The sequence below is a fragment of the Dermacentor variabilis genome, chromosome 2 (assembly GCF_050947875.1).
Source record: "Dermacentor variabilis isolate Ectoservices chromosome 2, ASM5094787v1, whole genome shotgun sequence".
Classification (NCBI taxonomy): domain Eukaryota; kingdom Metazoa; phylum Arthropoda; class Arachnida; order Ixodida; family Ixodidae; genus Dermacentor; species Dermacentor variabilis.
The window spans coordinates 600106-615965 of record NC_134569.1 but is presented as its reverse complement, the minus strand read 5'-3'; the positions used below and the strand labels follow the sequence as shown (position 1 = coordinate 615965).

The 15860-nt window shown below is 44.5% G+C and overlaps 1 protein-coding gene across 4 annotated transcripts in view; it reads left to right on the top strand.

Moving 5' to 3' along the window:
- Positions 1-15860, top strand: part of Rubicon (run domain Beclin-1-interacting and cysteine-rich domain-containing protein rubicon) — a 415700-nt gene that overhangs the window by 68300 nt on the left and 331540 nt on the right. For all 4 annotated transcript variants that reach the window (XM_075679515.1, XM_075679514.1, XM_075679513.1 and 1 more), the window contains one exon: positions 1768-1880. In XM_075679515.1, the coding sequence (XP_075535630.1) occupies positions 1768-1880 (113 nt within the window). The remainder of the gene's footprint in view (positions 1-1767; positions 1881-15860) is intronic.

Sequence of the window (15860 nt, the reverse complement as noted above, 5' to 3'; positions counted from 1 at the left end):
AATTAGTACATCACTGAAAATACCACAGTTAGATGTCCATTGACTGTGCCTACAAATGCCTCATTGACACTTCTATAATTAGGATAGTACCTCTCGAGTTAGATAATTATTTACAATTACCTAAATAAATCTTAGTAACGAAAAAATTACTGGCGGCTATTACACTGTGCTGGAGACGATATTCACTAGGTTTTCTTTGAGTAATGCAATTGCACTTTTTGTAAAATCTTGATGCGTCATAGTTAATTGGGACAACCTGTATATATTTTTTATCTCTGCATGCATGTGACAATGTTTCTATCCATAATAAATGTTGTAAATTATTAAAAGTATTCTTTAATGAGTTGTTAGCTTTGCTTACTGGAAAGAGAAGCGAAACTGAGACACATATCATTCACATGCATTTCACACACTGCTGACAAAAGACTCTGCCGAACGGGTCACTAAACTCTACAGGCAAAAAAAGCATGCAAGCATTTTGAAGTGAGGTGAACATACAGCAACATATTCATTCTCTGGGTGTAAGCCATTCATAACTTTAGAAATAATTGTTAATTGGCTACCTCTTTCTCTTTAAAAATATAATAAGCTTTATCCTGTGTATATATTTAAATATATTATGTATTTATGTGCGGGGTGTTTACAGTAGAAATTGAAAACAATGTTGAAGTGAGAAAATACAGATGAGGCACCCGCCGCTGGTACTTCTAATGCACTTATGCTCCCATTGTCAAGAGTTGCAGAAATAAAGCTATGTATGAATTAAAATTCGTGCACGTCTGCACCAACAGTGATGCAGTAAGCTATTAGCCACAATAAAATGTTAAGGGAAAAGGTCGAGGCAAGTCAAAAGAAACCTCAAAAGTTGTGCGTGACAAAACACTGGTAGTGACACAGGTGGGGGAGCGTAGGAGGTAGGCTTCGGCATCGCTGGGGGTGGGGGGTCTCAGCCCCACCCCCCCAAAAAAACTTCAGAGGGGGCTCAGGCACCGAAGCCCCCCTGTAGTTGGTGCCTACATTCCTATGTATTGAGGGCAAACATTGAAGGACTCGATAGCAACATGCAGAAAGAAAGCTGCATGCGCTAGACAAAGTGCAGCAACTGTAGTGGCAAATGCTACTCAAGTTTGCCACATACCCAGCTACATATGGCATGCAGTTTCCATGTGTTGAGCGAAAGCAGGGAGATCAGAAAAGGTTGCCTATTGAGGACTTGAGACATCATTGACTTGGTCAAAAAGGACATTGGACCGACAGCAAGAAACACACAGGGTAGAATGCTAGCATTCTGTCCTGTGTTTTTCACTATTGTTCGATCACAGGACAGAACACACACAGGCAAAATGTACACAGGACAGAATGCTAGCGTTCTGTCCAGTGTACTCTTCACTGTCATCCCATGTCTTTTTTGCGCTAGTCAATGCTGTCTCAAGTCTGTAATAAGCAACAACTAGCCCAACTGTCTTCTCTAGTGGCCTGACGTCAGGCTCCCCTTGACATTCCTTCTTTCCTCCATGGCCTCCATGACTCTCTTACACATGTGAATGTGAGTCGTTTAGGATATTGGCAAGGATTATCAGGTGGGAATACCGGCCAAGTCACAAACTACCTGTGGCTTGTTCCTGCTGATTAGAGCACAGACAGGCTCGGCACATAGCCCAACAGTGCAGTAGCTGTACTTTGGCCAAAGGGACTGATTTTTTTCCTTATGGATGGTGTGGTGAACCTCTGGTTGGATGCATTCTGAGCAGAGCATGCGACTTGCAGGCCGACGTCTGGTGCCTGCTACCGAGTGCTTCTTCCCCACACCACGCAGAGGCCAGAGCCTGACCAGCTTTCTCTCATCGGCTGACTTTGGCACTTGCGGAGAACTGGACAGGGTGAGTACAGTGTATGCGCACTTCCTTGCTTGTAAAATAAGATACAACTGTATATGGGATCAACACAGCAAAAGGGCCTTGTTATGGTGGCAGCAAGGCAAAGTTGCTGATTGGCTGTAACATGATGACTGTAAAGGTTTCAGTCTATTGCTCATGATAAGATAACAAAATGGGAATTACACATACAGAGGGAGGTCCCAGGGTCAACAAACTAAAAGTGTAAAAGGGATCTCTTGTTAGTATCGTCTAGGATACCTAAATACACTGCAGCTATACATAATCTTAAGGAAACTCCGTTTTATGGAAGCTACTACTTACAAAAAAGCAAACTATTTTTAATAACACAGAACAATTATTGTCAACAATGTTAACCTGTTTGAGCATTGATAGAAGCACTCAGTTTTCTGCTGCATTGTGCACTTCCATAACAGGTGTCGGCTCATTAATTTCTCTTGAGAAATAAATTCAGAATTGGGCTTCAGATTGCTCAGACTTCTGCACTTGTGGCCATTACGTGCACAAAAGAAGAAAATATCGGCAGGTCTAACGTTTTTGTGGGAATTCTAAGCAAAGCTTTCCCTGATGTTTGCGCAAATGTTGATTCAAATGTTTTGCAAACATAATGTTGTAGTGCATGAAAGGAAAAACGATACGTAAGCATCGGAGCTGATACTGGAGCCTACACCCCGCTTTCATCTTTATTTTCTTCGTTGGTCTTGCTGTAAGTGCCCTCTGGCACCATAGCCGATGCAGGCGCTACAGGGACCCCCGACTAGATTGCAAGCATGAAATGGACGCGATGTGGGCATCCTTGAGGTTGTGAGGCAAGGTAAGACCCTGAGGAATTCGTGCTCTGGAGATGCAGATGGGTGATTGGTATCCCCATGTAGGCTGGCTTGATGTGCTCTATAGAGACTGTCTCCTCACGTCACGGCTACAGAATATGTTATTTTATTTTATTTGATAAGTACTGCAATCACCATGTGGTCATTTTAGCAGTGTGGTACAAGCTTAACTAATGCAGTGGTATGTACAGAAAATGCACTGGTTAATAAAAACTATTATTTTAATAAATACAAAGCATACAGGTTGAGCACACACAAGGTTACACCAAAGAAGTAAAACATTGTTCATTCAATCATTTTTATTTCCTTAAAAACCCTCAGAGGGGGGGGGGGGGGGTATTACATAAGGGGTTTTATTGTTACGCAAAATATTGTTGACACAGCGATCAGTGCGATGTTACATTTGATATGCTATGCATGAAGCTTGATGGGCAGGTGATAGTGCCGATGTTGCAAGAAAGGCCATTACAGTCTTTTGCTGCTCTGGGAAAAAATGAAGCAGAAAATGTTTTAGTGCAGGCACGTGGATGAGAAACTTGTAAAGCAGGACCAGTGTGATGAGATATGTGAGCTGCAGGGATAATGTAAGGAGTGCAGTTAAGTGGTGAGTGAAAGTACTTGTGAACTAAAGAGAGGGTTGCAATGCGTCGGCGACAAGACAAAGTTGATGAGTTACACTTGGCTTTGAGGGATGAAGCACTGATTTCATATGAATATAAAGCATGAATGAATCTAGCAGCACGATTTTGAACGGATTCTAGGGTATTAGTGAGACCTACTTCGGGTGGGTTCCAGATGGGAGATGCGTACTCTAACTTCGCCCTCACTAATGATTTGTAAGCAAGTAGTTTCACATGTCTCGGAGCGTTATGTAAATGACGTTTTAAGAAACCCAAAGTTCTGTTAGCTGATGACGTGACTTTAGCAATGTGCGTGTTCCAAGACATATTGTTAGATAAGGTAATGCCAAGGTATTTATAAGTGGTTACTTATTCAGCAGGGGCGTTAACCATGTTATAAGTGAAGTGAAGGGGAATTTTATGATGAGTAAAGGAAATGAGCTTGCATTTAGTAAGGTTTAGGGACATTAGCCAGTCATCACACCATTGTACTATGTGGTCGAGATCTTGTAGAATCATATGGTCACATGGACTAGTAATGGTTTGGTAAATGACGCAGTTGTCAGCAAACATGCGGATGTTAGAAGATGCATGCGAATGTAGGTCATTAATGTATATTAGGAACAGAAGAGGGCTAAGGACAAAGTTTTGAGGCACCACCAATGACACTGGAAGTGGGCTGGATAAATTGTTGTTTGTAAACACTGCTTGTGAATGGTTAGTCAAGAATTCTTTTCTCCAATTTAGTACACTCAGGCGCAAGTTTAAGAAGGAGAATTTTGAAATTAGGCATTTGTGGGGTACTTTATCAAAGGCTTTCGTGAAGTAAAAAAATAATGAGTTGGTTTGTACGTTGACATCAAGGTTAGCATGAAGGTCATGAACAAAGATGGCAAGCTGGGTTTCGCAAGAGAGACCCCTACGAAACCCATGTTGAGAATGGTGAAAGAAACTATGAGAGTCGAGGAAATTCATGATGTAAGAGTAAATGACGTGTTCCATGGGTTTTCAAGGTACACTGGTCAAGGAAATTGATCGGTAGTTCAGAGGTGAGTTTTTGTTACCAGATTTGAAGATGAGAATGACCTTTCTCACTTTCCAGTCATCTGGAATGATACCTGTTGAAAGAGATTGTGAAAGTAATACAACAAAAGAAGCCGAAGCAATGTGACCTATATTTTTCAACAGTTTCGCATTAATCTCGTCCAGTCCAGATACCAATGACAACTTGGTCTTTTTGATGAGGGATAAGATGTCATCAACAGAAAAGCTGATTTCAGGCATGGAAGACTACTTCTATTTCTACTTCTTTAGTGAAGACAGATGAAAAGGTCTTGTTAAAAGCATCGGCACATTCAGCATCTGAAATAACCTCTCCAGAGTCATTAGTAAGAGTGGTAGAAGCTACTGCTTGGGGCTTAATTATCTGCCAAAATTTGTGGGGGTTATTAGTTAAGATATTAGGCAACTTGTTGTTAAAGAAAGCAAATTTGGCATTATGGATTCCTGTGAGATAAGCTTTTTCAGCTGCATAATACTTGTCCCAGTTTTGGGCGCCCCCTTTAAGTTTGGCATTCCGGAACAAACATTTTTTCTTGTTATCTAGGCGGTGCAAAATTTTGTTAAAGCATGGTTTTTGGCTGTTTACGCAGATAGTAGTTTTAGGGATGAACATGTGTATTAGTTCGGTTAGTTTGTGCTTCAAAGTGAGCCAGTTTTCCTGAACAGAACAGTGGTAAAAATTGGCCTCATATGTCGGTAAAAAGGTGCAAAGTTCATTATTTATGGCATCATAATTACCCTCATTGTATAAGGTTATAGTTTTCTTGTGCGAGGGATTGGCAGTAGTGCAAAAACTGTCATCTACATGAATAACTTTATGGTCACTAATTTCACGGAGATAGTGAATTGAAGACAGGCTATCGGGATGAGTTGTCAGTATTAAATCCAAAATATTAGAGGAATCGCAAGTGACACGCGTTGCCTGAGTTGCTAACTGCGCTAGGTTATAGTCAAGGCAAACATAAAGGAAATCTCTAGCTTCAGTTGTGCTAGCCGTTGCAGTTTTATACCAGGAAAATTAAAATTGCCAAAAAGAATGAGATCAGCTTTAGGATATGTCAAAGTAAGCTGGTTTAGAATATTATTAAATGCACGACAAAAGTTAGAATTGTTATATGGGAGCCTATAGCAAACACCCAATAATACAGATTGTGGTAAAGCTTGAAATAATACCCATAAAATTTCTAAGTCAGAGTCAATGTTAATTACAAAACATGGTAATTGTTTACTGGCTGCAATGAGAACACCGCCCCAGCCTTTGCAGTCTTTCCGATAGACATTGAAATTCTGTAAATCGGCAAGTACTTCTGTGTCGGCAACATCACTTGATAGCCATGATTTGGTTAGTATCAGAATACTGCTATCTGAAGACTTGACAAGATGACGCAGGTGATCACGTTTGGGTATGAAACTTCGAATGTTAGTGAAGATTACGGAAAAATAAAGGTTAGCTTTTGGTGTAGGGTGAAAACTGGGGATAACTGCTTGACGCCGATATGGTTGCTACTGGATTTCTTGCTCTGTTTTTTGAGGTTTCATTGAATAGATAGCATTTCGAGCCAATGTGCAGTGTTTTATAGCGTAGGGAAAATGGAACAGATTTCTGTCTTGCAAATTTGACCAAGTGACTTCTGGCATTCTGAACCCTGCGTGAGAAATCCTCACCTGTGCTGTAGGGCCTTCCTGTCAACTTGCATCCATTTGAAAGGATCCCATCTTTTATTTTGTGGAACGTGAATTTTGCTATTATCGGCCTACATCTCTCGCTTGTGTGGCGGCCTAAGCGATGCGCACAGTCCATTTCTTTAGGGTTAATATCTATACCTAAGCGGTCACGGCAATGGCAAATGATTATTTGCTCAGATTTGGCATATGATTAAGATGGCTTGTCGTCTGGAAGGCCGTAGAAAATTAGATTGTTACGTTGCGACCTGTTTTCGGCATCATCCAAACGTGCCTCAGTATCATCTGTTAGGCATGCTGCATGAATGGTGTTATTTTTGATAAGTTGTAGTTTAGCTTAGAGGGATGGCAGAGAATGGTAATGTTTTTCAATATTGGCCATTCTCTTAATTAGGTCAGATAGGGTTTGCTCTGTTGTTAATAGTTGGTTCTTTAGTCCCTGCACTTCGCTTATTAGCATTGACTGGCCTGCGGAAAGTTTTTGTAGTTCTATGTGAATAGGATCAGAGCCGGGGTTTGACTCTACGTCACCCGATAATAAAACTAACAACAACTGAACAACATGAGCACACTCAACAACGGTCGCACAGCAGCAACGTGGGCTCAGTAGCTGCAGCAAGAAGTAATTACTAGTCTTCTTAGCAAAGAGGGATTGTGTCACACCAACCTGGATAGCAAGAAGTAGCAGGTTTGTAGGTGACGACACGAAGCAGCCACCAAGCCCACGAAGCGCGGCTGACAGTTGCAGCTTATTTATAGTTGGCAACATAGCTGATGTTAGTGATTATGGCTCTGTCCATCCACCATCCAGGGCCAGGCTCAGCGGCAGTGGTGACAGGAAGGCAGACAGCGGTGGGTTGAAGCTTGACACGTTGACGGTTGTCAGCCGATAGCGGACAGAGAAAAGTCGTAGCACAGCAATCCACAGGCCGGCGATGTGTCAGCAGAAGCAGTCACACCAGCAGCAGGGAGCAGATGAGCGATGACGGCAGATAGCATCTGCATAGCAAGAAGTAGCGGGTTTGTAGGTGATGACACAAAGCAGCCACCAAGCCCACGAAGCATGGCCGACAGTTGCAGCTTATTTATAGTTGGCAGCTTAGCTGATGTTGGTGACGATGGCGCTGTTCATCCACCATCTAGAGCCAGGCTCAGCGGCAGTGGCGTCAGGAAGGCAGACATCGGTGAGTTGAAGCTTGACATGTTGATGGTTGTCAGCCGGATAGTGGGCGGAGCAAAGTCGTAGCACAGCAATCCACAGGCTGGCGATGTGTCAGCAGAAGCAGTCACACCGGCAGCAAGGAGCAGATGAGCGAGAACGGCAGATAGCATCTGCATAGCAAGAAGTAGCGGGTTTTTAGGTGACGACACGACGCAGCCACCAAGCCCATCTCATTGTCACTGCAAACATAAAACAGTGTCACTGTAAACATGATAAGAAAGAAGTTAATGTTGGTGTAGAGACAACATTATTTTCTAGCCGTTTTTTTTTTCTGCAATGACAGAAGTATTGGCAGAACTGGAGAGGGCACATCGTAGGCTAGCATAATAGGTGCCCGGATACCGTCTTGCCTAAGAAAAATATGTGGTGGTCGGGAGGTTCGGGTGTTCGAATATGTGTTACTTGGCTGACCCAGGCTGGACGGGCTGGAGGTCATTGAAGCAGCTGTGGAGGTGTTGAACATAGGGTTGCTGTTAAGAAGTTGTCTTTTAAAGCGAAGCTTTCTTTGCCTCTTCCTTCGACTTTCCCAGTGCTGCTGCTGCTGCTGCAGCCGTAACACCGGCCACGTCAGGTCGAGATGTGGCCATGTCACAACAACGTAAAAGGCATGCGCTGTTGGTGTTTTGTTTCATGATATTTGTTTATGAGCTGTCATTCTCAAAATTGCAAGGAATAGCTTTGTAAAGAATCTAAGACAATGTATGCACCACGTGGTGGGCCTGCACAGTTGTGGTTAAGAATGATTATTGCAACGACTGGGGGCGTCGACACCGGATTGTCTGTGACATTGTTGGTTGGAGAAGCTCATGTCAAGATTTACGCCGCGTCGCATCTGCATGACACCCTCTGGACGCCGTAACTAGGCGTGACTCTTCACAAATGCTATGCAGGAGTTGCCGCACTTGTCTCCATGCTCGCCCGCAACAGCAACGACAGTAGAGGGAGATGGTGGGGAGAATATTAGCGAGGGAATAGAGAGAGAGAGGAGGCGGTGTTGTGAGTAACGATGCTACAACCCAGAATGGCGCTGAAGCGTGCACTTCGTGCCGACGAGACAAAGGCTCGCATAAAGCATCGAGCGCAGCAGGCAAGGCGACATCTCACATCCCGTCATGACTGTCGTATGCCGTCAATATATCACCGCCAAATAACGTCAATGACTGCAAACAGCAGGCAAAGCTTCGCTTACTTCGATTCCTACAGTGCATAGGATCTGCATATTTTTCTGTGGTGAAAAGGTTGCCGGGAAGACGTAGAAGAGCACCATGAACCAATTCAGCCATAGAGCACCCAAGGTCTCAGCGGAAGATGGCTGAAGTCCAACCATTACCAACGGCAAGTGCTCGGTCCAGTGCTCGCGATTACAATATGCTGTGAGAGCCGTCTTGAGCTGTCAGTAAAGACGCTCGACCATGCCGTTAGTGGACAGATGGTAAGCAGTAGTGTGGCAGTGCTTCACACCTAGAATGCGGCAAGTGCAGCAAATAGGGAAGTTTCAAACTGCCATCCCCAATCTGTCATTGCTGAACAGCCGAAACATGAAACCCATGAAGAAACTAGAGTGCGTGCCACTGTCTATGTGGTGATGTCGATGATGGGGACTGCCTAGACACCGTCTGAAATGATCTAGTATAGTCAAAATGTGACGATAGTCGCGTAAAAGAGGAAATCGACAACTATGTCAATGTCGAAGCACTGGTCACGCGACATGGTCAAAGCACTGGTCAGGAGGCAGGAACTGTTGGTGCGGTGCAATAGTGTGATGGGTCACCTTGGTTTTTTTGACACGCAATACAGGAACTGGACCACGTTCAAACATCCGCATTGACACAAGGCCACACATAGCGCTGCGTGACAAGGTGTTAAGTGGCCCTTATGCCAGTATGAGCAATGTCATGCAGAGAGTGAAAAATGGCCCGCCGCAATGTTACTGGAATGAAAGAGCGTGGAAGAGGCCCAGACACGTTGCACCACAAAGCACACGATGCGGATAGATGGGAAACAAGCTCGAGGCGAAGGAAGGAGGGATGTTCCCATAGTGCTTGTAGTTAAGGGTCATTGTGCTGTGCCTCCGGTAGTGCGTGCCATTCGACAGCAATAGAAGCGGAGCTGATCGCTGCAACACAGGAGAGGGCATTGGCAGCTGCATCGTCAGCTCTGTTGACATATTGTATGTCTGTGGTGGACTTGGAGATGTATGCAAGATGCCGTATCTCCAGTGTGACATAATTTGAGGAGTTTGGGGTGAATACATAAGTCAGAGGCTTATGGTCGGTCATCACGTGGAACTCGCATCCTTCCAGTAAGTGGCGGAAGTGTTGAATGATGGTGCAGATAGCTAGCAGCTCTCAACCGAAGATACTGTAGTGTGTCTTGTGAATTGCAGTTTCTGAGAGAAATAACCCATGGGGCACCATTCAGAGTCAATATATTGTTGCAACACTGCTCTGATGGCCACAGTTGAGGCATCTACGATTACTCTAGTCGGTACGTCAGAACAGGGATGTACCAGCAGAGTTGCTTCAGCGATGGCTTGCTTAGCTGCCAAAAGGGTAGCCTGAGGTGGCCATAGCATTGTCGAAGATGGGCTCCATGTCTATCAATAGGTCAGTGATTGGCTGCAGTAAGGCTGTGCAGTATGGAGTAAAACGTCATGAAAAACTGATGAAGCCCACGAACTCGCAAAGCTGGCAAAGAATGTTGGGTATGAGGAAGTTCCTGAGAGCCCTGATGTGAGATGGCAATGGAAGGATCATCACTGTCGGCGTCGTCCTATTTTATGTCCACTGCAGCACGAAGGCCTCTCCCTGCGGTCACCAATTACCCCTGTCCTGCGCCAACCGATTCCAACTAGCACCTGTACATTTCTTAATTTCATCACCCCACCTAGTCTTCTGCCGTCCTCGACTGCATCTCCCTTTTCTTGGCAGTCATTATGTAACCCTAGTGGTCCACCGATTATCTAACCTACGCATTACATGGCCTGCCCAGCTCCATTTTTTTCTCTTAATGTCAATTAGAATATTGGCTGTTTCCATTTGCTCTCTGATCCACACCCCTCTCTTCCTTTCTCTTAATTCTATGTCTAACATTTTCGTTCCATTGCTCTTTGCACAGTCCTTAACTTGTTTTCGGGCTTCTTTGTCAGTCTCCAAGTCTCTGCCCCATATGACAGCACCCTAATGGTCCATTGGTTATCTAACCTAAGCATTACATGACCTGCCCAGCTCCATTTCTTTCTCTTAATGTCAACTAGAATATCGGCTTTACCTGTTTGCTCTCTGATCCAAGTCGCTCTCTTTCTGTCTCTTAACGTTATGCCTAGCATTCTTCGTTCCATCTCTCTTTGCGCAGTCTTTAACTTGTTCTCAAGCTTCTTTGTCAATCTCCAAGCTTCTACCCCATATGTCAGAAGCGGTAAAATGCACTGATTGTATACCTTCCTTTTCAATGATAACGGTAAGCTCCCAGTCAGGAGCCGTATGCAATCCAACCCATTTTTATTCTATGAATTTTTTCCCCATGATCAGGGTCCCCTGTGAGTAATTGACCTAGGTAAACATACTCCTTCACAGATTCTAGAGACTGACTGGTGATGTTGAACTCTTGCTCCCTTGTCTGGCTATTGATCATTACCTTTGTCTTTTGCATATCATTCTTCAACCCTACTCTGTTAGGTCCTATTGTTAAGACATCCACCCGTTCGTAGCAATTGCTACAAACCCGTATGGGTTTCCTTTGTAGCAATTGCTACGAACGGGTGGATGTCTGATTTTCCCTTTATTCATTGCTTCTCTCCACCTTGCGGGTTTCCGCAGAACTACTACGTCAAACACTTACCTATGCTTCGTGTTGTCGACAAATTCGACTTCGCCCTACCATCTGCTAGCCGCCTGGTTAGCTCGGATGGTAGAGCGGCTGCCCCGGAGTGGCGGTGGTCCCGGGTTCGAGTCCCGGACCAGGACGAATTTTTCTTCAACTATGAGGCTTTTCTTTCGAGGAACCCGTATGGGTTTCCTTTGTAGCAATTGCTACGAACGGGTGGATGTCTGATTTTCCCTTTATTCATATTTGTTTGTAAGTACCAGCCTTAACTGGTCTGCTTTTTACCCTTACTGCGTCTAAGTTTACCTGCTTTTTCTTGACCAATTTTACTCTTTCTCAGTTCAAATTGAGGTGAATCCCAGCTCTCACTAACCCATGATCACTGCACTTTACCCTACCTATCACTTCTACATCCTGCACTATGCTTGGATTGGCAGAAAGTATGAAATCAGTTAATTGATTGTTGTGGGCGAACTAACGTTCGCCCACAACATTAAGTAAGCAAGCTAGTTTTCGGGTCTCAAGTGGTGCACCATGGAGATTACATTTTAGGTATCCGAGAGTATGTGAAGCCGTAGCTACAATTTTATTTGTGAGTGTCGTCCAGGAAAGGTTAGGAGTAAAGTGGATACCGAGGTATTTGTATAAAGATGCTGCTGAGACTGGGTGATTGTTAAGCGAGTACGTGAACGTGAAGTTTGATAGTTTTCGGCTGAAAGTTACTAATTTACATTTTTCAGTGTTTACTGCCATTAGCCATTTGGCGCAACATTTTGTTGCTCTCTGGATCCCTCTGTAGTGCAAGATGATCAGTTGGATTAGAAATTTTATGGTAAATAACACAATCATATGCAAACAAACGAATGGTACAGGTAATGTCTGTAGATAGGTCGTTAATATTTCTTGGAAATAGCAATGGGCCCAAGACACTGCCCTGGGGAACATGAGACGATACCTTGGGGGGTTCTCACCCATCCTCTTGGGACAAAGGAACGACAACACAGTATTGCTAACAGTCACAAGGGCATTTATTGCAACTTCCAAAGACTAATGCCTGCTAGCCGAGTTGCTATCCACAAACCATTCCGATGGGCGCGCAACAAATCGTGGAAGTCCAACTCACCACGACCGAATAACGAGCAAATATGTTTGCTCCATGCTGGACACCAATGCCTGGTTGTTCGCGTGTACGGTCACGCAAACGGTGGTGCGTTGGAACAATCGTGTTCGTCCATTCCAGAGTAGGCCTCACGAGACGGTCTTGCAGAAGCATTGGCGCTCATGCAGAACATCTGCGCCGCTTGCCAATCCTGAGCCAAAGAGGAAAAGCCTTCTCCTTTTTGCGCCCAAGTAACCCCGCCGTTAGGTGGCGTTAGCAAAGCAACACTCGTGCCATCTCTCATACTACCCTGCAGGCATACCAACCACCGCAGTAAAGCCATGCGGTGAAGTCAGATTGCATGAGACAGGAGCTATGTGAGAAAACATATCAGGGGACGCGTGAGAGTCGCGCATCCCCATAACCTCGGAGAGGTTAATAAAGGGGAAATCAGACATCCACCCGTTTGTAGCAATTGCTACAAATTATTTTGTAGCAATCTATTATTGTTACTTAAGGTTTATTAATTACTTCTCTCCACCTTATGGGTTTCCGCAGAACTACTGTGTCAACCTCAGAGAGGGATGATGAGCAATCATTTATGCAAGTGAATTTTTTGCAAATGATAAAAATGTATGATCCATGATAGCGTATGATCCATGAAGGCGTAGAGGTAGAACACCCGCCTCGCTTGCAAGAGGTCCATGGTTCGAATCCCGGTGCCAGCAATTTTCCACCAGATAAAAAAAAAAAAAATCCGCGTGTTGATATAATTGCATAAACAGGCATGGAGTGTGGCCTTATCCCGGTGACCAGAACCGGTAACGCACTCCCTCACCAGAGCAGGATTGGCCACCCTGGTGCAGTACTTGGCCACAACCTCCTATATGAACAACACAATCAAACCCCGGCCCTCAGTCCCCAGCAGCTGTGAAGCAACTGACCACGGTGGCGGTCAGACCTGCGACGCAGCAGAGGGTGCTAAGAATCACTGGCTCCGGACAGGCCGCCATTGGAATATGAACCTGGCAACGTTTAACGCTAGAACGTTATCTAGTGAGGCGAGTCTAGCAGTGCTATTGGAGGAATTAGAGGGCTGTAAATGGGATATAATAGCGCTCAGTGAAGTTAGGAGGCCCAAAAGAAGTATATACAGCGCTAAAAAGTGGGCACGTCCTGTGCTACCGGGGCTTAGCAAAGAGAAGGGAACTAGGCGTCGGATTCCTGATTAATAAGAATATAGCTGGTAACATACAGGAATTCTATAGCATTAACGAGAGGGTGGCAGGTCTTGTTGTGAAACTTAATAAGAGGTACAAAATGAAGATTGTACAGGTCTATGCCCCTACATCCAGTCATGATGACCAGGAAGTCGAAAGCTTCTATGAAGACGTGGATCGGCGATGGGTAGAGTGAAAACTAAATACACTATACTAATGGGCGACTTTAATGCCAAGGTAGGCAAGAAGCAGGCTGGAGACAAGGCAGTGGGGGAATATGGCATAGGTACTAGGAATATCAGGGGAGAGTTATTAGTAGAGTTTGCGGAACAGAATAATATGAGGATAATGAATACCTTCTTCCGCAAGCGGGATAGCCGAAAGTGGACGTGGAGGAGCCCGAACGGCGAGACTAGAAATGAAATAGACCTCATACTCTGCGCTAACCCTGGCATCATACAAGATGTGGACGTGCTCGGCAAGGTGCGCTGCAGTGACCACAGGATGGTAAGAACTCGAATTAGCCTAGACCTGAGAAGGGAACGGAAGAAACTGGTACATAAGAAGCCGATCAATGAGTTAGCGGTAAGAGGGAAAATAGAGGAATTCCAGATCAAGCTACAGAACAGGTATTCGGCTTTAACTCAGGAAGAGGACCTCAGTGTTGAAGCAATGAACGACAATCTTGTGGGCATCATTAAGGAGTGTGCAATAGAAGTCGGTGGTAACTCTGTTAGACAGGATACCAGTAAACTGTCGCAGGAGACGAAAGATCTGATCAAAAAATGCCAATGTATGAAAGCCTCGGACCCTACAGCTAGAATAACCCGCCGTGGTTGCTCAGTGGCTATGGTGTTGGGCTGCTGAGCACGAGGTCGCGGGATCGAATCCCGGCCACGGCGGCCGCATTTCGATGGGGGCGAAATGCGAAAACACCCGTGTACTTAGATTTAGGTGCACGTTAAAGAACCCCAGATGGTCAAAATTTCCGGAGTCCTCCACTACGGCGTGCCTCATAATCAGAAAGTGGTTTTGGCACGTAAAACCCCAAATATTATTATTATTACAGCTAGAATAGAACTGGCAGAACTTTCGAAGTTAATCAACAAGCGTAAGACGACTGACATAAGGAAGTATAATATGGATAGAATTGAACATGCTCTCAGGAACGGAGGAAGCCTAAAAACAGTGAAGAAACTAGGAATTGGCAAGAATCAGATGTATGCGTTAAGAGACAAAGCCGGCAATATCATTACTAATATGGATGAGATAATTTAAGTGGCTGAGGAGTTCTATAGAGATTTATACAGTACCAGTGGCACCCACGACGGTAATGAAAGAGAAAATAGTCTAGAGGAATTCGAAATCCCACAGGTAATGCCGGAAGAAGTAGAGAAAGCCTTGGGAGATATGCAAAGGGGGAAGGCAACTGGGGAAGATCAGGTAACAGCAGATTTGTTGAAGGATGGTGGGCAGATTGTTCTAGAGAAACTGGCCACCCTGTATACGCAATGCCTCATGACGTCGAGCGTACTGGAATCTTGGAAAAACGCAAACATAATCCTAATCCATAAGAAGGGGGACGCCAAAGACTTGAAAAATTATAGACCGATCAGCTTACTGTCCGTTGCCTACAAACTATTTACTAAGGTAATCGCAAATAGAAGCAGGAACACCTTAAACTTCTGTCAAGCAAAGGACCAGGCAGGATTCCGTAAAGGCTACTCAACAATAGATCATATTCACACTATCAATCAGGTGATAGAGAAATGTGCGGAATATAACCAACCCTTATATATAGCTTTCATTGATTACGAGAAAGCATTTGATTCTGTCGCAACCTCAGCAGTCATGGAGGCATTACGGAATCAGGGTATAGACGAGCCGTGTGTAAAAATACTGAAAGATATCTATAGCGGCTCCACAGCCACCGTAGTCCTCCATAAAGAAAGCAACAATATCCCAATAAAGAAAGGCGTCAGGCAGGGAGATACGATCTCTCCAATGCTATTCACAGCGTGTTTACAGGAGGTATTCAGAGACCTGGATTGGGAAGAAATGGGGATAAAAGTTATTGGAGAATACCTCAGTAATTTGCGATTCGCTGATGATATTGCCTTGCTTAGTAACTCAGGGGACCAACTGCAATGCATGCTCACTGACCTGGAGAGGCAAAGCAGAAGAGTGGGTCTAAAAATTAATCTGCAGAAAACTAAAGTAATGTTTAACAGTCTCGGAAGAGAACAGAAATTTACAATAGGCAACGAGGCACTGGAAGTCTTAAGGGAATACATCTACTTAGGGCAGGTAGTGACTGCGGATCCGGATCATGAGACGGAAATAATCAGAAGAATAAGAATGGGCTGGGGTGCGTTTGGCAGGCATTCTCAGATCATGAACAGCA